The sequence below is a fragment of the Eptatretus burgeri genome, chromosome 10, assembly GCF_056783735.1.
Source record: "Eptatretus burgeri isolate ZD-2024b chromosome 10, Ebu_testis_v1, whole genome shotgun sequence".
Lineage (NCBI taxonomy): Eukaryota > Metazoa > Chordata > Myxini > Myxiniformes > Myxinidae > Eptatretus > Eptatretus burgeri.
Genome location: NC_140970.1, coordinates 59,169,433 through 59,190,569, shown reverse-complemented (window position 1 = coordinate 59,190,569; position 21,137 = coordinate 59,169,433). Strand labels below are relative to the sequence as shown.

General features: G+C 42.3%; 1 protein-coding gene across 10 annotated transcripts in view; it reads right to left on the bottom strand.

Annotated features, from left to right (window-relative positions):
* Positions 1-21,137, bottom strand: part of RFC1 (replication factor C subunit 1) — a 191,305-nt gene that overhangs the window by 104,967 nt on the left and 65,201 nt on the right. For 7 of the 10 annotated variants that reach the window (XR_015062484.1, XM_085898573.1, XM_085898572.1 and 4 more), the window contains 2 exons: positions 8,498-8,569; positions 2,210-2,317 (listed from right to left, as the gene is read on the bottom strand). Coding sequence is in view for 9 of the 10 variants with exons in the window: in XM_085898573.1 (XP_085754699.1) it covers positions 2,210-2,317; positions 8,498-8,569 (180 nt within the window). In the remaining variant the exon portion in view is untranslated. The remainder of the gene's footprint in view (positions 1-2,209; positions 2,318-8,497; positions 8,570-21,137) is intronic. The other 3 variants (XM_085898574.1, XM_085898579.1, XM_085898575.1) reach the window with 2 other exon arrangements.

Here is a 21,137-nt window from a genome sequence, read left to right as displayed (position 1 = left end):
AGAAGGCCACACCACATATTGACCTTTAGACTTGCGTACGTGTTCAAAGACCATTTGGGGCTTTTCAGAGCCCCAGATCCTCACATTGTGCCAGTTAACCTTGAAAGATTGTCGAAAAGAGATCGTTTTTGGAAGTTTCCCACCGTTGATGTTGTGTCATTTACACCAGCTTATTTAACACGTTACATTAGTTCTTCGTGCCAGTTTATGTCCTTTATGACGTACTTAAAAAGAATACGTTTCCGGTTTGGAATGATTTTCAGTTTTGACTGCCAGACACACCAAAAAAATTATCTCAACTCTACGAGCATGAGCAATTGGGACAAATTCATAGCTAAAATACTGCTAAACTGGAGGTTAGTTTTCTGATTAATATTTAAAGTATAACATTCAGCTGAAATCAAGTGGTTCCTTGAATATAAAATGACATTTGTGGGCAGACAAACAGACAAAGTGAACCAATTGTTCAACCCCATGTGCATGATATCAAACCAGGAAGCTGCAGATATTAACGGTGTACATCTATGAAACATTCTATGGATTCCATTAAAATCCATAGAATGTTTTGGGATAAGGAGAGGGAGGGTGAGAATGAGAATTCCGTTATCAGCTCTGTATATGATATTGTTACGGTCGTCGGACTCGGCCTAGTCGCCTGGTTCAAGTCCAGCAGGTTGTGTCAAAGCGATTGTGACAGTCAACCGTTTTGAAAATCCCATGCCAGATCCCAGCATCCAAAGCCACGGTTGGGGTCCCAAAATCAGATGAGTGACATGTTGATAGACGTCACATGCCTTGATCTAATTAGGCCGATCAAACCTGAAGGCCAAGTGACATGGTCATCTATTGTGGACCGCAGCAACATTGTATGTGAGATGGTGTGGACCACAGTCAATCAACTGCTAACGGGACTTATGAAAACCAACAAATGAATCCACCACCGGAACCAGAATTTACTGGAGACCAAGTATATTTAATCAAGGCAACAATAGCATGGGGACGGAATTTACACGATGTAAAATAAATAGTCAACGATACAAGAAAGAAATCCCTTTATCCACTACCCGACATACACACTGACAAAACAACAAACGAAAGGGAGATCCTAAAATAAACTATGTCCTTAAGGACCAATCAATCACACCACAAGAGATAGACATTAGAGGCTGACAACAATGAAATACCCAAGCTGTGCCGGCATGGCACGACTGGTATAATGCAGGGTGGCACCGCAGCATACATGTCCTGTGAGTGGGAGCACTATGTGCGACCTGAGGGAGGAGGTGTGGCTGGCTGGGTGGAGGCATGGCATCGCTTGGCAGCTCTGCAGATTTGTGCACCCTTTTGCAGTAATCTGTCATGGCATCTGCTGCCGACCCAACACAGCGCCCTTTTATCTCCTCGGGCATGCATGTCATCAAAATGACCACACCCCATCTCTCTCTGTCTGTCTGTCTGTCTGTCTGTCTGTCTGTCTGTCTGTCTGTCTGTCTGTCTGTCTGTCTGTCTGTCTGTCTGTCTGTCTGTCTGTCTGTCTGTCTGTCTGTCTGTCTGTCTGTCTCTCTCTCTCTCTCTCTCTCTCTCTCTCTCTCTCTCTCTCTCTCTCTCTCTCTCTCTCTCTCTCTCTCTCTCTCTTTTTTCACCCCACTTGATAGGTGAGGGACCCCTCATCTGTTACTTGACACTTCGGGAGCCCCTACCCCATTTTTGTCAAGCTACCCGGAGGACTGCTTTCCCACCTAAACTAGTGCTCCGTGGCCTGGCGATTGCTAAAGAGAAACATTTAAGACAGATTTTAAAGGTTTACACATAAAATAAAAGGTCAGAAAAGATGGCAGTTTTTAGACACAGACAATAAGTGAGGTGGACGTCATCTGTCGAGACATGATAGTAATGCATATCTAATATCACATTTAATGCTTATGCTAAACATTCACAAAATAAATATCTACGCTATATTAAGCACCTTTAACCCCAAGAAACCATTCCCACAACACTATTACAGTCGTCATCTCTGACTGAGGCATTTGAGACTACTCTTTCCAATATTATCAATTTATATAAGCAATCACTTGTTGAGAAAAGCAAAACAAAGGATATAGTTACAGTTTTTGCCAGTGCTTTATTCTAAAAATGGAAGTGAAAAGAGAACTTTGTTTTATACAAGAAAAGTGGACATAAATTGGTGAAATGCACACACATGTGCTACCTTTTTTCTGTTGGGCATATTATCTTCTTGATCATCCAGCATTGCGAGTGTGCGAGCAAACTCGTCATCACCATGGAGCTCCAGTTCCATCTGCAAAAGGTCTGAATACTTAATATATATGTATATATATATATATATATATATATATATATATATATATATATAAATATATATATATATATATATATATAAAAATAAATATATATATATATATGTATATATATATATATATATATATATATATATATATATATATATATATATATATATATATATATATATATATATATATATATATATATATATATATACATATACATATACATATACATATACATATACATATTGAGATTGTCACAGCCAGATGAAAATCAAGCAACAATGAATTTATCGAAACATCACATTGTATTAAATCAGTTATGTTCTTGAGAAAGAAAAAAAAATCAGCGCAAAGTGTGCAAATTGATGTAACAAATGAAAAAGGTAATTTGTGGAAGAATGGAGGGTTTTAGAAACCTATGGCAGTAACCCCAATCATTTTGCAGGAGGGGCAGAGCTTGCAGGCAAAAACAAAAACAGAAGAAAATACGAGTAAGTAATCAAGACAAAAAGTTGTTGGCACATGAATTTCAGTTTTAAAGAGTTGTCGTCAAGGCTCATAGAAGAGCTAAACAAAAGGGGGTCAAAGGCTGATGGACTGGCAATATGGTGAAGGGGACACAGACAGACAGGAACACACATGCAACACAATGTGAGGATATGAGTGGCAAGTATAAAAAGAAGGAAGGGTGTCAGCAGGTGTAGAAAAGCTCAGAGGAAGAAACAGGTGAGAATACGAGATGGCTGTGTGTTGCAGTTTTGAAGGACTGGAGGGAAAAGCATGAGGCAACATAGTAACGGAGACGATTACAGAATAGGCTAACAGGATAGCTCAGTTTGCATACTCAATTAAGAAACTGACTAATCTATGCTCATTTCCTGGACAGATGGAAACTGTCAGCCAGGTGCTTCAAAGGCAGGGCGATGCAGCAAGTGCACTGTCCAGGTTAGGTATGGGAGCCTGCGCCGGAGAAGCGCATCGCTGCATCCACTTTTCGCCAGTACTTCAGGGGCCTCCATCTGGCCATTCCCCAGGCAGATGCCTGGCCCATTCCCATCTGCTCGAAATGCCGATTCGGGTGAGCCGTTCATCAGAGTTCATATTTTCCAGCATTATCTGGTGTACATAAAAGAAACCGGTTCTTTTCGGTTTGGTAATGAAGCGGTCTGCAGGAGATATTCTGTGGAGTTGATACATGACCAGGCCACAATGTTTATGTGCTACCCAGATAATTGGCTGCCAACCCTTATGAGAGGTCGTTTTTTTGTTTAAAAAACACACACACACACACACACACACACACACACACACACACACACACACACACACACACACACACACACACACACACACACACACACACACACACACACACACACACACACACACACAGTAGTCAAGTCCACCCGGTCCGAGTCCGAAAGCTCAGAGGAAGAAACAGGTGATAATACGTGGTGACTATGTGTGGCAGTTTTGAAGGACTGGAGGGAAAAGAAAAGTATGAGGAAGAAACTACATGAAGTTTTTGTCAAAGTTTCACATGTCAACTACATTAAGTTACTATCAGAGTACACTTGTATTGTAAAGTGGAAAAAAATAGCAAATTTATTTGTGCTCATGTATTCTGTAAATGAGGACAATAAAATATCAAAACAGACTAACAGTGCGACTTGTTACTTGTATCAAGATTTTATTCCAGACTCGACGACCCGTGAACCCGTTGTTACAGCGGTTGATAAAAAATCATTTCAAAAAAAAAAAATAATAATAGCTCCAGTGAACTATACCGCTGAGGTTGTTTGCATTGATCAAATACTCCGAAGAGTACTTGACTGAATCGGGAATTGATTTTTTTATAATTTTTTCGTTGCCCAATTTTAAAGAAACTTGATACTGCACACCGCAGGAGAATGGTGTGTAAGGTGGCACTAAAATTTTTGCGCTATCGTGTACCGTTTTGGCTGTATTTCGGGAACATACATACATACATTAAAGATGAGTTTTATTAATATATAGATAGATTATGGCCCTCTTGCTGTAGTTTGCTCATTCTTGCTGGAGCCCACTTTTTAAAATCAATTAATTAATTTAATTAAACATAAACGTTTGGCTAGGGCCAATTTTGACAAATAGCAATTAAACGCACGTGACTTACATGTGTCGAGATTAAATGTTGAATTGAAAATGTAAGTTAAATAAGGAATAGAAGAGAAATCAGGTAGTATTTTATCAAAAATAAAATAAAATACAATCTAAGTCATTTTAAAATGCTTTGGAGTCAACAAATGTTACATTTTTGGGAATGGGAGAAATGGGAGACTTTTATATTAACTGTAATAGCTCATAAAAAAAGACATTTCAGTACTTTTAAGGGCTTAAAAAACCAAACATTGAAAACATTTAAACTAGTTGTCCAATATTATGCACTGCTTTAAAAGAAAATAAACAGCCCCAAGTGGGCTGACAGAATCTCTTGAGGTTGTAGTTCAGACCTCTGCTGAATCCAACATCTGGGAAATGTCACGGACGTTAGAATGGAGTCAATTTGGGGAACGCCTCTGGGAGCCCCACCCACCCAGGATCCAATATTTAACAAGAGCGCAAGTGAGCACAATATATGCCAGAACAAGAAGGTATATACAGAATTGTGCTACTACATGGAAAACAGCATCCTGGTTGCCATGGCAACCACTTTAGATGACGAACGTATGTCGCGACACACCGTCTCCACAGTCTGTACCTATGTACCAAATATGAAATGTGAAAGTTGAAAACTTTGGAAGTTAGAGTGCGGACAGGAACGGATGGAAAACAGCATCCTGGTTGCCATGGCAACCACTTTAGATGACAAACGTATGTCGCAACACACCGTCTCCACAGTCCGTACCTATGTACCAAATATGAAACGTGAAAGTTGAAAACTTTGGGAGTTAGAGTGCGGACAGGAACGGACGGAGGGACGGACGACCGGTATCACATAATATGCCCCGACGTGTGTGTGTGTGTGTGTGTGTGTGTGTGTGTGTGTGTGTGTGTGTGTGTGTGTGTGTGTGTGTGTGTGTGTGTGTGTGTGTGTGTGTATATATATATATATATATATATATATATATATATATATATATATATATATATATATATATATATATATATATATATATATATATATATCTATCGGACGTATTATAAAAAAAATCGAAGCTTGAGCGATTATGCTGGGTCCAGTCTTGTATTCTCATCATATCACAATGTGAAAAGGATAGATATGAGCACAGAAAGTGGTCTGATTTTCCTGTGCGACAAAAAAATGAACTAATGAGAGCATAAATAAGGCCTAAAAAAAAAAACGAATTAGAGAACTAAAAAAAACAAATGCAGTAAACTGTTTGAAAAATATTGTTTTTAAAGATTAATATTAATTTTTTTAGACATTTTTAGGTTACTTTCTGTCGAGAAAACCGATTCTGACCATCTATAGACGATTCGGTGGCTTATTTATCTGTATTGTTCAAAATCGTCAATTTTGCTCCTTATTTATGCTCTAGTTAAGCCTGGTGTTCGCGTAGTGGTTAGGGTAGCAGCTTGGGATCCAAAAGGTCCTGAGTTCAAGCCCCGTTGGCTGCATGAATTAATACACACCAGGAGGTTGACTCAGCCTTTCATCCTTCCGAGGTCAGCGAAGTGAGTACCAGTGTACTGGGCCCGGTGTATGCCCCGGTTAGAATAGGTGTTACATATCCCTGTGTCGTAAGAGGCGACCAGGGTTGCGTCAGGAAGGGCATCCGGCGTAAAACCTGTGCCAAATCATTATGCGGATCATAACGGGTGATCCGCTGTGGCGACCCCTAACGGGTGCAGCCAAAAGAAGATCAAGATTTATGCTCTAATTAGTTCATTTTTTGTCAGACAGGAACATCCGACCACTTTCTGTACTCGTATCAATCCCTTTCACATTGTGATAAGATTTGTTTTAAAAATGCACGTGGAATTATGTAACCCTAACCCTAACTAACCCGTAAGCCTCACCCTGATCTATAAATGAATGTTTATCGGGTATGAACGTAAATTCCGAACCATAACATCTTGGCTCTGCAAAATAAACCCGATATCTAAGGTGGAATACAGAAAATACAGCATTATGATTAAAAATTGAGAGATTGAACCAGCTGAATATAAATTAATATATACACCTGTCACTGTTTTTCTCTGTTTGAATGTTCGCCATGTAACCTCTTGCAAAACAACTCTTCGCTCACTGTATATGATTGTATCAACTCTTTGACCCAACATCCGTGGAACTTTTCTTCCTGATACTATAAATGGCGTCCCTTGTTATTTCAAAGGTATTTTCACGTCTCTTTTGCAAATTTAGTGTGATGTAGCGTGTTAAAAAAGGTTAGAGTACGATATGTAAAGGATGGTCCAACCGGCCTTTATACATTCTTATTTCCACTGTGCACTGAATTTTGTTGGACTCTTATCGAGACGCGCGCACGCACGCACGCGCGCGCGCACGCGCGCACGCGCGCACGCGCGCACGCGCACGCGCACGCGCACGCGCACGCGCACACGCACACGCACACGCACACGCACACGCACACGCACACGCACACGCACACGCACACGCACACGCACACACACACACACACACACACACACACACACACCTACTCTTGAAATACATAATTTTAATGATTGCTGAAAATGATGTTAATTTCACAACATCCTGTATTCAACTTTATTTAAATTGTAAACCTCAAAATATAGTTCCCTTAACTAAAGCAAGAACTGTAACCTCTATAATTTGGTCCTTTTGCAAGTAATGCACAGAAGTGATTGCAAGACCCCATCTCCCACTGCACGAGGGGTGGGCTAATGATGCGTGTTATTTAACCTTTCCTCCAGTCTACATCTATTGATTGTACAGTTTCATTATAGTTGAAGACTTTTCCGTTAATTGCATTTCACAAAGTGTACACAACCCTTGGTGGCTCTCTCTGTTGCGTTGTTTCTGAAAGTTTACGTCACACTTCCTTCTGTTGTATTTTCTCTGCATTGATAATTTGCACCCTTTCATTATCAAGCATCATTTTGATGATGGAATTGTCTTTTCTACGATGAACATATTTAGGTTTCTCTTCTTTGTACATTCGATGGTCAATCATGTCCAGAATTGCTTCCATGTGTTGGATTGGGAGTTCCTTGATCATTCTTTCATTGATCTGTGAAGAATTTGCCAAACTTCCTTCAGCTGTGTTTTTATTGATCTTTATTCTACTGCTGTTAAGTAACTGCAGATATTTCATTTGTTAAAATCCTGGAAACAAAAAAACATTTACGATTCATTGTGGTATGTCTGTAACTCGACATTTATGTCCATAATTGTGTAACATCTCCGAGAGTCTCGTGGTAAGGTATTAAAACAGAGGCGATTATGTTTTGGCCATTATGGTGTATGTACATATCCATTAGTTATTTCATTTAATTCATATGGATAAGTAGTTTTTAACTCTTTAATCTAGAAAAGTTCTCTACACTTATGCAATTGCGTGATCATTATATTTTTCCTCTCATCCTTTTTTTGGCCATTACTACTTTTCTTTTCTACAACCTGAACACTGAAGCTCGCATCTTGACAGCATCCACAAGTGAAGTGATGAGTGAGTAGTGGACAACGACTACTGGGTTTCTCGTGCCACTCTTATATTTGGGTTTCTCATGCCGCTCCTGTGTGCATTCATTCTTACATTACATCTCTGCATTGTTTCATCAACATAATGAATCACACATTTGCGACAAGTCAATAAGTAAACCATGTTTGAATTTTTACATGTAATTAATTATTTGGTTTCTTTTAACTTGTAAGATCTAGTCGTTACTGTACAATTCATTATATAGGACAAGTTTTGCAATTGCGATTTCCACATCTCGGCACTTTGCATTCAATTAAGTGTTCCTCATTGGCTAACCCCGAATGGTGACCTCCTACAGCAAGGATATCTGAGATAAGTACAGCATTGCTTTGTCTCAGAACAAGAGTGTGTATGCGCGTGCACACACACCTTGACGAAGCTTGAAAGAAATGGGATAGGATAGTATAATAGTGCAACACAAATAGATAATTTCCCAAAGCACAACAAAGACGGTGAAGAAAAGGAAGTCCACAAAGAACATACGAGACACAGACATACTTCAACCTGTTCACGAGCCAAGTTGCCCACAGTATTTTGGGTGATCACAGTATCTTGTTTTTGTTCAGATTCCTGGAAACAAAAACACCAAAAGACCGAATTTTTCTCACAAGTGGTAAGAATGACAAACTCTATCAACACAATTACAATGAAATTCTTGCTCCAAATAACCCTTATAACAAGTGTTTGTGTCAGTTTTCATTTTGTACCTACATCCTCTCTCACCATTTCATGCAGTCACCAAACTTCATAAGAAAAATTAACAGTCTTGCAATACTTATTTTTCCATTTAGATTTATTTACAACCCCAACATTGTTTCCAAATAAAACCAGTCACTACATGAGATCAACCCACTGGCAAGATTGTTACCAAAATATTTAAATACATTTTATCTGGTCTTACACGCAGTGCGGTACAAAAATCAGAATCCAATAAGACATTCATTAAATTAGATATAATAAAAAGAAATATGTTATAATATGAAGCCAAAAGCACTTTCTCAGGATTTGCATGAACTCTTAAGGAAATAGTAACACTTATTTTGATTGAATTTGACACAAATGTGTCGATGGATATGCCTCTGCCCACAGTGGATGTCAACCCATTGTTACATTTGATCTATATTAAAAGGTCACATGAAAAAACATCAAAGGTCTAGAAAGAGAGGGGGGGGGAAATAAAAAAAAGAAAGAGAAAGAGAAAGAGAAAGAGAAAGAGAAAGAGAAAGAGAAAGAGAGACATCAGATGCTTCTCACTCAAGTTATGGTTCTGCAAAATGACTTTCAAAGGTCATATGACCTTTTACCTGTGAAATCTACAATTTAATCAGTTCATCTTTGTACAAGAGTCCATAAGTGTGTCAAGTATGGTTGAAATATCTTGAGTGGTTCACAAGTTATTGCAGCAACACAAGTTTTCAATTAAAGTGCAAATTTATGGACCCTTATGGTCGGAGAGCTGGCTGAGCTTCATTCTCAAATTTGCACCCAAAAGGTTTGTTGATCTCATTGGCCAGTGAAGACCATCCGATTTATAAAAAGTGATTTCTTAAGTGCGGCTTTCTTGGGGTTAAGGATTATTTGAATCTTCAAGTAGACCCTTCTTGCCCTTTCAATCGAAACATCGTGCCCAAACTGCCCCTTCAGAATTTGGACACATAGTGTGAGATGTGTTTTAATTACATTTGTTAAGAAGTTTTAATCCCTGGGGTTAACGGATAAGAAAGGGCTAATTAAGGGTTCATTAAGAGTTCAATCTCAAATTGGTGCCCAACACCCGTTCTGATCTCATAAGATTGCTTTACCCATCCACCAACTAAATTCATCATTTAAGAACGATTTTTGTCTGGGGTTTATGGATAAGAAGGGTCTTAAGGGCACAAGGGTCTTCACATAGCCCTTGGAAAAATAATTTGATTGAGCTGACGCCCATTCATTTACATGACGGGGGTCTATACATAGTTACAAAAAACACAAATTACAACCATTTAAGAAACCATAGTGCCTGGGGTTAATGAATAAGAAAGGGATAATTAAGGGTTCATTAAGGGTTCAATCTCAATTTGGCACCCAACACCCGTTCTGATCTCATAAGATTGCTTCACCCACCCACTAACTAAATTCATCACTTAAGAACGATTTTTGTCTGGGGTTTACGGATAAGAAGGGTCTTCACATAGCCGGAGAAGGAAACACGAGAGGCAGAGGGGGCACATTGAGATAATGAAAAAAAAGCGATGATGCGGGTGTAGTCTATGTTGATTCTAATGTGTATTGTAATATATGTGGCACGATGATCATCAAACGCAACTGATATAAAGGCAAGATGAACACACAACACTCTCAGTGAAATCGATTTGATATACAGTGATGGGCCATGTTGTGATAACCGGGGGACAATTCAACACATTGGGGGTCGAAAAATGAACATAGCATAAGGAAATTGAAAGTGAAGAGGGTGACTATACGATGCACTGTCACTGTCATGATGAGTTTGAGTAGGTTACTACAAAATATCGTCCCTGTGCTAACAGTCAGAGGGAGATGACATGACAATTCTGTAAACACAGAATGATATAAGAAATCTGTCGAATGTGCTCGAAGATGGGTCTACGTCTGGTACACGAACAGATGCATTTTTACGTCTGGTACACAAACAGATGCATTTTTTGACAAACTCCAGATGCGTGTCTCAACTCCACTTCTGAACTGTTCTCTGAATCAGAGCCAGTTATACGAATAATATGATAGGTTATCAAAAACTAAACATGCTACATATCAGAGACTATAACGAATAAAAATTACTGACCATTACAAAGTAAAAATAACTTTGAGGATCTCGGCCCACCTAAACAGGCTTGACATTTCAGGTATTTTGACTCATTCACCCTTCAGAATTATCACTATCATGATCATTCATCATCATCGTCATCATCATCATCACTTCTTGCTTCACCTTCAGATGATGAATCAATCATGAGATCATCCGTTCTGGATGGATCACCGTCCATTTCAAGTGGTATTTCTGGAACAAGCACCTGGGGCAGTTGATGTCCATCAAACCAGATGACTCGATAGTGACCATCAACGATTTCCCATCCCGCAGTTGGAGATTTCGGTATGGTAGCCATGTGGGAACTGCCCCACATTATAGCCACAAATCCAGTCCTTACACTATGTGACCGCAACTCAGCTGAGCAAGGTGGGATGCTGCTGCCTTCAATGCTCTTCAGTTTGTCGAACGGTCGCATGGAATTCGATTTGCGGTTATACGTGCGATTGACAACATCGAATCGGTAGTTGTTCAGCGTCGTGGTCTTTTTCGCACGGTATACGAGGCAGACGAACTCCTCGAGGACGGCAAACATTTCATCGTCCGGCTCTTTGTAGCTGAGGGATGAAAAACCCCGAATGAACTTGTCGTGGGAACACATTATATCATACGGCCGTTTCTTCCCTTTCCTTGCGAATGCTGATGTGTAGTCACATCCCCTGAATGCATGCAGGCCAGGCAGAGCTGCTCACACATCCGGACCGATTTGCGCTGCTACATTAGTAACGTTCATGTGGCGTCGATTATCCTTACCGGACGTCCCAACTTCCATCCAAATTGTACATGTAAATCGATGAAGGAGAATCACCAGTATGTCGGTGTCCGAGGCACGTACTACAATGTCGCCATCTTGACAATCAAGGTCAGCCACTGTCAAATGGAAGCACAATCTCGTGTCTGCCTCTGGGTGATTACAGAACAGATCTTGAATTAATTCTTTCTGCACTCCACCATTCACAACAGAATACTTGGCACATTTACCGTTGACACCAAGGAAAACGATTCTTCCTTCCAGAATGTGTCGGTACTGCTCCCCAGCCCAGTCATCCATCATGAATTCCGGTAGACCTCTCTTGAAGGAAGTCGATTTCAGAGCTTTCTCAATGTTCTTCAGTCTTATCTGGTCCGGGCCACTGATAACGTAACGTTGCTCTTTGGCTCCTCGTCTTTCCCGTTCACAGTCCTTAATAGAAGGTTCCTCGTAAGTGTCAAACGCTATGTCTATACGTTTTGACTGGTGGGATAAGGCCGCAACGAGGATACCCCATGACAGACCACCGTAAGTCGGGGGTAGGTTTGGTGGTAGACAGTGAAGGAGAAAATTTCCATCTATCAGATGTACCTTCACATCAGTCGGATGGCCGTGATCAGGTACTGCTTTCTCCAGCTTGTCGAAAAGGGCACTCTTTGCTGTATGCACCATTGAACGATCGCGCTTACACAGACAACGGCACAGGTGTGAGTGGAAATGTGAAGAGGAATTCGAGGTCCACTTCGGCCTTAGCCGCGATGAAGGCTAGTCTTCCGAGTAACTGGCTTGAACATCTCAGTTCTGCTTCCTTTTTGTTCTGTGGGGCATGTCGGTTGGTTACGCACTGTTTCGCGAATGTCAAAAGTTTGTTGCGGGTAATAGGTCGCTCAAAGCATGTCGGATCATCAAGGCATTCGCGAACGAATTTCTCATGCATCCTGCGACCTTCCTACGGTACACTGAGCAGAGAATTCTTGACGGCAACGGGGACACTCTTCCCTGTGCTGATATTGATTAGCGGCGCATCGGTATCGATGGCGAATGGACTTACCGATGAGACAATGCTTGAGGTGATTCGCTTGAGATCCTCGTTGTCGCGTTTGATTCTCGATGGACTGACTTCCATTTGAGTGTCGCTATGATGTACCAGTCCGGCCATAGCTAAGGCCTCACTTGCAATTGCTGCACGACTGCCCTTTGTGACACTCCAACGAACGTGCGCAGTGTAGTTGTTTGTCGCCGATGTGAATCCAGTCATCCTCGATGCTGCATCTGCATTGACTGTCTGCTCTAATGTGAGGTCAAATGGAAGGCGTGCAAACTCGTTATTGGTCCTAACCGAGAACACTCCAGCGTTCAGTATGTTGGTCAATCCTGGATGCGTAATTTCTATATTCATGAGATCCAAACGGTCATTGGCCATCCATCTCGCGTAGTTCTGCCGGTTCATGGTGAAAAACAAATCAGTCAGCTAAGTGAGTGCCATGCCATACATGGGCCGAGCTACAGCTGTTGGTGCTGGTCATCGGAGACATGTCGAAAGACAAGTGGAGATTATTCTGGTCTTATCTAATTTGTTTATTTGTACAGTGATACACCGGCGAAGTTCATATAAACTTTAAGCATATACCGGATGAGTAGAGGATTTCTCAGTTTGCGAATCATCTCATTGTCAAGGTTGGCCGGAAAATGCTACCTGTACTGGGAGAAGTGGATCTCGAAAAAGTGAAAAATTTTAACCCTGTCCCACAAATTTATATTTTCTCATCTATTTCCTAATTTATATCTACACCTCTGAAGCGTATTCGAGATTCATAAAACGGTTGTCAGTGAAGACAACGCAATGGAACCAGGCATTCGGAATGAGGTTGTAATTTGTATTCCAGATGCTATATGAAGACCCTTGCACCCTTAAGACCCTTCTTATCCGTAAACCCCAGACAGAAATCGTTCTAAAGTGATGAATTTAGTTGGTGGATGGGTGAAGCAATCTTATGAGATCAGAACGGGTGGTGGGCGCCAATTTGAGATTGAACTCTTAATGAACTCTAAATTAGCCCTTTCTTATCCGTTAACCCCAGGGATTAAAACTTCTTAACAAATGTAATTAAAACACATCTCACACTGTGTCCAAATACCGAAGGGGCAGTTTGGGCACGATGTTTAGATTGGAAGGGCATGAAGGGTCTACTTGAAGGATCAAATGATCCTTAACCCCAAGAAAGCCGCACTTAAGAAATCACTTTTTATAAATAGGATGGTCATCACTGGCCAATGAGATCAACAAACCTTTTGGGCGCAAATTTGAGAATGAAGCTCAGCCAGCTCTCTAACTATTAGTAGTCCATGAACCAGCCATTGAAATTTTGGATTTGACTACCAAATAGGTGGACGAAAAGCCACTATAATTTTTAGTTAATTCTATACCTAAACTGTGTTGAATGATGTGATGGACATCCCAGATTCTTAGCTAAATACCATTTTGGCAGCCATCTTTGAAAATGATTTTCAATTTTAGGCTGATTTTAACATGTTATTTGGCTGCAGCTCATTATTGGTTGATGCTCAGGATATTTTATTTACCAAGAATTAAAAGTCGTTTAAAATGACATAATTGCTGTGGTGTGTGTGTCTGTATATATATATATATATATATATATATATATATATATATATATATATATATATATATATATATATATATATATATATATATATATATATATATCGTTGCGGCTGTGGAGATTCGCAATACGCCATAAAGGGTCCTTAGATCAGTCATGACGCTTAGTTTATGTGCAGGTAGGTCCCCACCATTGTTTAAAGGGGATCCTTCGTGTTCACCGGGCTGCGACTCTTTGAGAGAGCCGTTTTTCTTTATCGTTATTTTGAGCCACCATTGCCACAAACCTCCACGCAAACAACAACCGCCACAACGCCCACCACGCTCACACCACCCCCACAACAATCACCACCATCTTCGCCACTACGCCCGCTTACGAACGCCATCCTCCGCGGACCAGGGTAAGACGGTTTCTGTGGCGGAAACCGTCCGAGGATTGGCAGAACAAAAGCTCTTGTGAGGCCTGTGGGGGTTTTTCGTGCCTATTTTCCTTGCGATTGGTGTGAGGGAAAGGGGGAGGGCAGCTCGCCGCCGATTGGTGAGGCGGTCGGGGTGAGGGAACGCCCCTGTTCGGGAACCTTCTCGAAGGAAGGTGGAGCCGAAAACGGGGAGGAGCGAAGGGCAGAGCCCCGCGCTATACAAGATGGACCGTGCGCGAGGTTCACTCTCTCTGTCAGGGTCGTGTTGGATTCTACTTGCTCTCTTGGTGGACGTCATCCTGTCGCTTCATCTTCGAGCTCTCTCTTGGTTGTCGGGGTCGAGCTCCCTCTCTTGGTAGTCGAGGTCGGGCTCTCTCGTCTTGGCGTTGGGCGACCTGTCGGTGAAGGCGCGGGCCGTTGGCGAGTCCGGGCGACGCCTCGGAGACGCAGACGGGAGGCGCAGCCCTGCCAGCTGTGTGGTGCGAATCTGCGCGTCTGGCGAGGGACGCCAGAGATAACTCACCGACCACGTCATCGCAAAGGCCCGAGAGCAGGCGCGGCTCCGCTAGCTGCCGTGGGAACAAGGCGTCGCGACCTGCCCACCGTCACACCTCGAGGGGGCAGGTAACCAGCACGGTCTCGCGGGAGTTTCGGTCATCCACGGCCCAAGACCATGAAGGTTTACGAACCCCGTCTTCCTCCCTGCCTATGGGGAGGGTTTTCCTGTTGTTTTTGTATGCATGCTGTGGCGCCGTGTCCTGTTAAGTAACAACTGTTAAGTGCATGTACATTCTCATTGTCGTCAGTTGTATTGCTTTTTATTTGCCTTGCTTGTTAATACGTGCATGATTCCTTGCTTGTGTTGTGTGTGCAATGTGTGCTATATAATAAATGTCCTTGTGTGCAATGTATTCCGTTCGTCACGTCCTCCTTTCACCGCATTGAAAGTAACATCTTGCATTGTAGAATGAGTAGTGGGTTTTGAACACCCGAGTAAAGAAGAATCGGAACCGTCAAGGTTTGCAATAACACCGCTCGGTTATCCCTGTAGCACGGAACGAACCGCTTAAGCGGTTAGTGTCCGAAGCCGACCTGCGGCGTGGTGCAACCCCTCGTTAGGTTACCCGCGCGGGTATTTAGGTATATCGTCATTCGGCGATTCACCCTATTTCGCGCAGGTGGAATGCGGACTGGGTTGTGCTGAGGTTAAACCCCCACCCGTGACTGGCTCCTGGCGGTAGTTCCAGGAGGGTCACGACTGAATTGTCCGTCCGGTGGGTGACGCGGCTGCCATTAGAGGTACGCGGCCGATCGCACGCCAGGCGTGCCAGAATTCGTAACAATATATATATATATATATATATATATATATATATATATATATATATATATATATATATATATATATATATATATATATATATATATCTTCTTCTTCTTCTTCTTTCGGCTGCTCCCGTTAGGGGTCGCCACAGCGGATCATCCGTATGATCCGCATAGTGATTTGGCACATGTTTTACGCCGGATGCCCTTCCTGACACAACCCTGGTCGCCTCTTACGACACAGGGATATGGTACACCTATTTTAACCGGGGTATACACCGGCCCAGTATACTGGTACTCATTTCGCCGACCTCGGAAGGATGACAGGCTGAGTCAACCCCCTGGTGTATTAATTCAGTGGCCCAACGGGGCTTGAACTCAGGACCTCTTGGATCCCAAGCCGCTGCCCTAACCACTGCGCCAACACCAGGCTCATATATATGTATATATGTATATGTGTGTTTATATATATATATATATATATATATAAATATATATATATAAATATATATATATATATATATATATAAATATATATATATATATATAAATATACATATATATATTGTTGCAGGCCGGGCATCGGCGACGGCCACGACCGCTAGATGGAGCCGTAGAGTCGACTCTGCCGATCACCCGGAATTTAGATCGTAGTTCTTCGGAAAACTCCAAAGAGTACGGGTCCCTTATTGGACCGTGAAGCGTCAATATTTCTACCACGTGGTACCGGGTTATTTGCCAATTTTCAAAATACCGAGATGTCCACATGGCGATTTACCGAGTCTCCACACCCTCGACGACACCCGTACGGAACAAGCCGCTAGAGTACTCGAACCGTGTGTGACCCGAGCGGATGGTCACCGAGATCCGTCGGTCCAAAGGTCCCCTTACGGTGGCACAACGGCCTTGCTAATTTTCCAACACGCAGCACACTAAGCCAATGGAGGAAAGGACACGAACGAGCTGATACATTTCACAAATGGGGATATTTATTAAACAAAAGGGAAATGAGGGGAGCACGTAAGGGCAGAGTTATCCGAATATTGATAAGCACGTATGTACAGCAAGGCACTTAACAGTTCATTACTTAGCAGACTGGGGCCACACACACATACACAGACACACACAGACACACACACACACACACACACACACACACACACACACACACACACACACACACACACACACACACACACACACACACACACACACACATACACAGACACACACAGACACACACACACACACACACACAATATTCGGACCCACAGTGGTCTTTGAGGCCTCCAGCTCGGAGGAGAGGCGAGCTGCAGACCAGAATCTGCCTCGGACCTGTCCACCTCGTGTGGTCTTCGAGCTGTTCGAACCGGGCACCAGCGAGGGCGAGATGAATGCAGCTACCGGCGAGCCGCGATCAGCCTCCCGAGCTCTGGCGGATCCTCTCGCGCTCCAGAACACGCCCTGGTGAAGACGAGGCGCCGATCCTTCACAATCCGCTCGAGTCGATTCAACCGAAGAACCACCAACAAAGCACCAAGGACCAAGAACCAACTTCTGTCTCTCCGTTCCCTTTTTATCCATCTGGGGCACGGCTCGCTTCCGGCGTGACTCGTTCGCCGTCGGTGGGGGCTGTCGCATTCCATTTCTTGGAGTGCCCAAGCAAGCCGATGGGAGAGGCTTGACCTTTCCCCTACTCTGCGTGCCACCAAGCGAATGGTAGTGGGGGATGTCGCATTCCATTTCTTGGGGCGCAGCCAAGCGATTCGATTCGTGTCCATATTAGGGAATGGAATTCAGTTCGCGAATGCATTCTGAACACACCCGCATTTCAGCAAGCGCACGGAGAATGCTGGGAGCAGAGGGTTTTCGTTGGTGTTGTTGTCATCGTTGGTGTTGTCGTCGTTGGTGGTGTAACAATAGAACAAAAAGGAAAACCTGACTCTCAAAATAACTCCACAGCGCAGGAACATTTAATTACCCATTAGACAAGGGAAAAAGAGCTATCTATCCACATTTACTTATCGATATAACTGAGTTATAGGACCTGTATGTTGAGTGCAGTAAACTTCCAAATTCGAAACAATATATCCGTCTCTCCCCCTCTCTGCCATCTCTTATGCACAGCCACATCTTTTAAGTTAAACTCCAAACTCGGGGAACGAATACAACTTTGTGTGTGGGGGGGGGGGGGGCAACATAGGCTATGTGGCAACGGCTTCACGCGGGGGTATTGTGGATGGGGGGGGGGCGTGGGGCGTAGATTCACTATGTAAATGTGTACTCTCCGAAATGTTAAAAATTGGCCTAAACTTGACAATTATTTTCAAAGATGGCAGCAAAAATCAGATTCAGCTAAGAATCAGGGATGTCCATGACATCATTCCACACAGTTTAGCGATCAAACTAACGAAAAGCCAGTGGCTTTTAGTTCCTCCATTGGTGGTCAAATTTGTTATGGCTCACAGACTCTAGGCCTTTGACCTTTTGAACCAAAAAATCATCTCAGTTCATCTTTGTATCACAATACATTCCTGTACAAGGTTTGGTCAAAATCACTTTCATGGTCCACAAGTTATTGTGGTAACTAAAATCTGATACCTTCAGCGAAAGGTCACATGAACGTAAAATCGAGTGAGTTCATCTTTGCATCATAATACACCTTTGTCCCAAGCTTGTTAAAAACCCCTTCAGTGGTTCACAAATTGATCACAGACAGATGGACATGGGTAGCCAGGCTGATGAACAACCCAAAAAAACATTATATCTCTGGTGCCTTCGGCAGTGGAAGCCCAACCAAAAAATAAAATAAAATAAATCAAATCCATCTTTACATATATTCAATAATCAGTGAGATTGCATTTTACCTTGTGAAATGCCATAACTGGATTTGACATTGATTTAATTTGTTATGGATTATGTTGGAGTCCATTTGTCCCAAAGTTTTGTAATGCACTCCAGAGCATTAGCAGATTTCTCACTTAAATTTTACCTTTCTTTCAAACGTTTTGGCCCATCATTTATTCTGTTGAGATGAAACGTTTCAGTCAGTTATAACTATAATAAATGAAAGAATATGAATAAATATCTTCAATACCAGAAAAATAGCTGTTTGAAATTGTGGTACGAGAAAGCATGGATTGAAGTAGACAGACTTTAGTATACCACTGTAATTGTTGGACACGTGAATATGAACTCACTAGTTACATCGATACTAATAAATGTCTGTGTGTATGTGTATGTGTATGTGTATGTGTATGTGCATGTGTATGTGTGTCTCCTCCATAACTCAAAACAATAAAACCTAGCAGCCTTTATATTTGCATGCATACTAAAATAACTCCAACGATGTACAAGAGTGAAAATTGAGTGTTTGGGTTAATTAAATCACCCCTTTTGAAGATAATCAACGGCCTTATTTAATTATATCCTTCAACAGGTGTTCCTCGGCAACCACGTTGTCTGGGTCTTGAGGCATTTCTTGGGTAACCTCGCTGGGGTCTCAAGCTGCCATGTTTTTTGGCCTGCTCAACCTTGCATTGACTTGGAACAGGCCACAGCGATTTCTTAACAATAAAGTTGTTGTTTTCACTTTCCTCACTCATATTATTGAATGCCTGTTCATCATAGCTATGAATCACTGGGTACATTGCAATGCTTATAAACATCAGGAGACGTCAGCGTTCATTGCTTGACATTTCGGACGTCTCCAGGAGGTGTATGTTTAATGTGTTTGCTCATAGAGTGCCAAACTAGCCGTTTAACAGCCGTTTTGTTGGAGTGCTTAAGCCACTTGGCGAGCGCTCTCCAAGCTGCTTGGTTGTTCATTTCAGTAAAAGTATCTGCACTCTCATGGGAACATCGATTAGACAGACATACGTTTCAGCCTGTGTTGGGCTCTGCGGTGCCGTGCGGGGTCTCATCCGCTGAAAATGTGCAATTGTATTTTTTGCCGGATATCGCTCTTTTTGACCTTTTATGTGATCTCCGAATATGATCTACCCCTCACTTCGACATCGATACAGGTATAAAAACAAGGTCCATCCGATCACGTGTTTGCCATGATCTAGCTGTGAAGGCAGAGAGCATAGATCGACATTTTGTGTTCTGTGCCTTGATACAGTTTTCAATTGAACTTTACTAATTTCCTCCTTGAATTCCTCTTTCAAAGAACTCTGTTCAAAGGTAAATCTTTAGGTTTGTCATTTTTATGTATTTTATGCATGTGTACATATATAAACTGGATTACCATAACAGAAGTGTGTGTATGTGTAAGTTGCTGCTGTTGCCTGCTATCTCCACATGTGGGTGGGTTTCAGGAGATGAAACAGAGACCTGCCGGATCTCAAAGTGTGTGTGTGGTTTCAGAATATGGAATGGAGCCCTCCGAGGGTGGGCTTAAAGTATCCACCTTCATTTTGGGGAGGGGTCACGATCCACGGATCAAGCTGAAGTTTTTTTGTATATGCGGGTTTCAGAAGGTGGAACGAATCCCTCCCAGGTCTCCAAGTATCCACCGTCGTGTGTGTGTGTGTGTGTGTGTGTGTGTGTGTGTGTGTGTGTGTGTGTGTGTGTGTGTGTGTGTGTGTGTGTGTGTGTGTGTGTGTGTGTGTGTGTGTGTGCGTGTTGTTGGTTTTTATCTCTACATGCAGGTTTCAAAAAGTGGAACAAATCCCTCCCAGGTCTTAAAGTATCCACCGTCGTGTGTGTGTATGTGTATATGTATGTGTGTTTGGTATCTCAATATATGGGTTCCAGAAAGTGGAATGGAGCCCCCCAGGTGTGTGTGTGTGTGTGTGTGTGTGTGTGTGTGTGTGTGTGTGTGTGTGTGTGTGTGTGTGTGTGTGTGTGTGTGTGTGTGTGTGTGTGTGTGTGTGTGTGTGTGTGTGTGTGTGTGTGTGTGTGTGTGTGTGTGTGTGATTGGTATCTACATATGTGGGTTTCAGAATGTGGAAGGAAGTCCTCCCAGGGCAGGCTCAAAGTATTCACCTTCATTTCGGTAAGACGTCACGATTTACAGACCAAGCTGTGATGTTTTCTGCTTTCAAAGTTTTATGCCGAGGGCTCTCTTCAGGATCGTCATTGAGTCCAGGACAACTTCCAGCTGCAGTTCGTTTGTAGTGATATTCCCAGGGATGGTTTTTAATATCTCTGAGTTTCTTCTTCATCATGCCTTTGAGGTTCTTCACCAT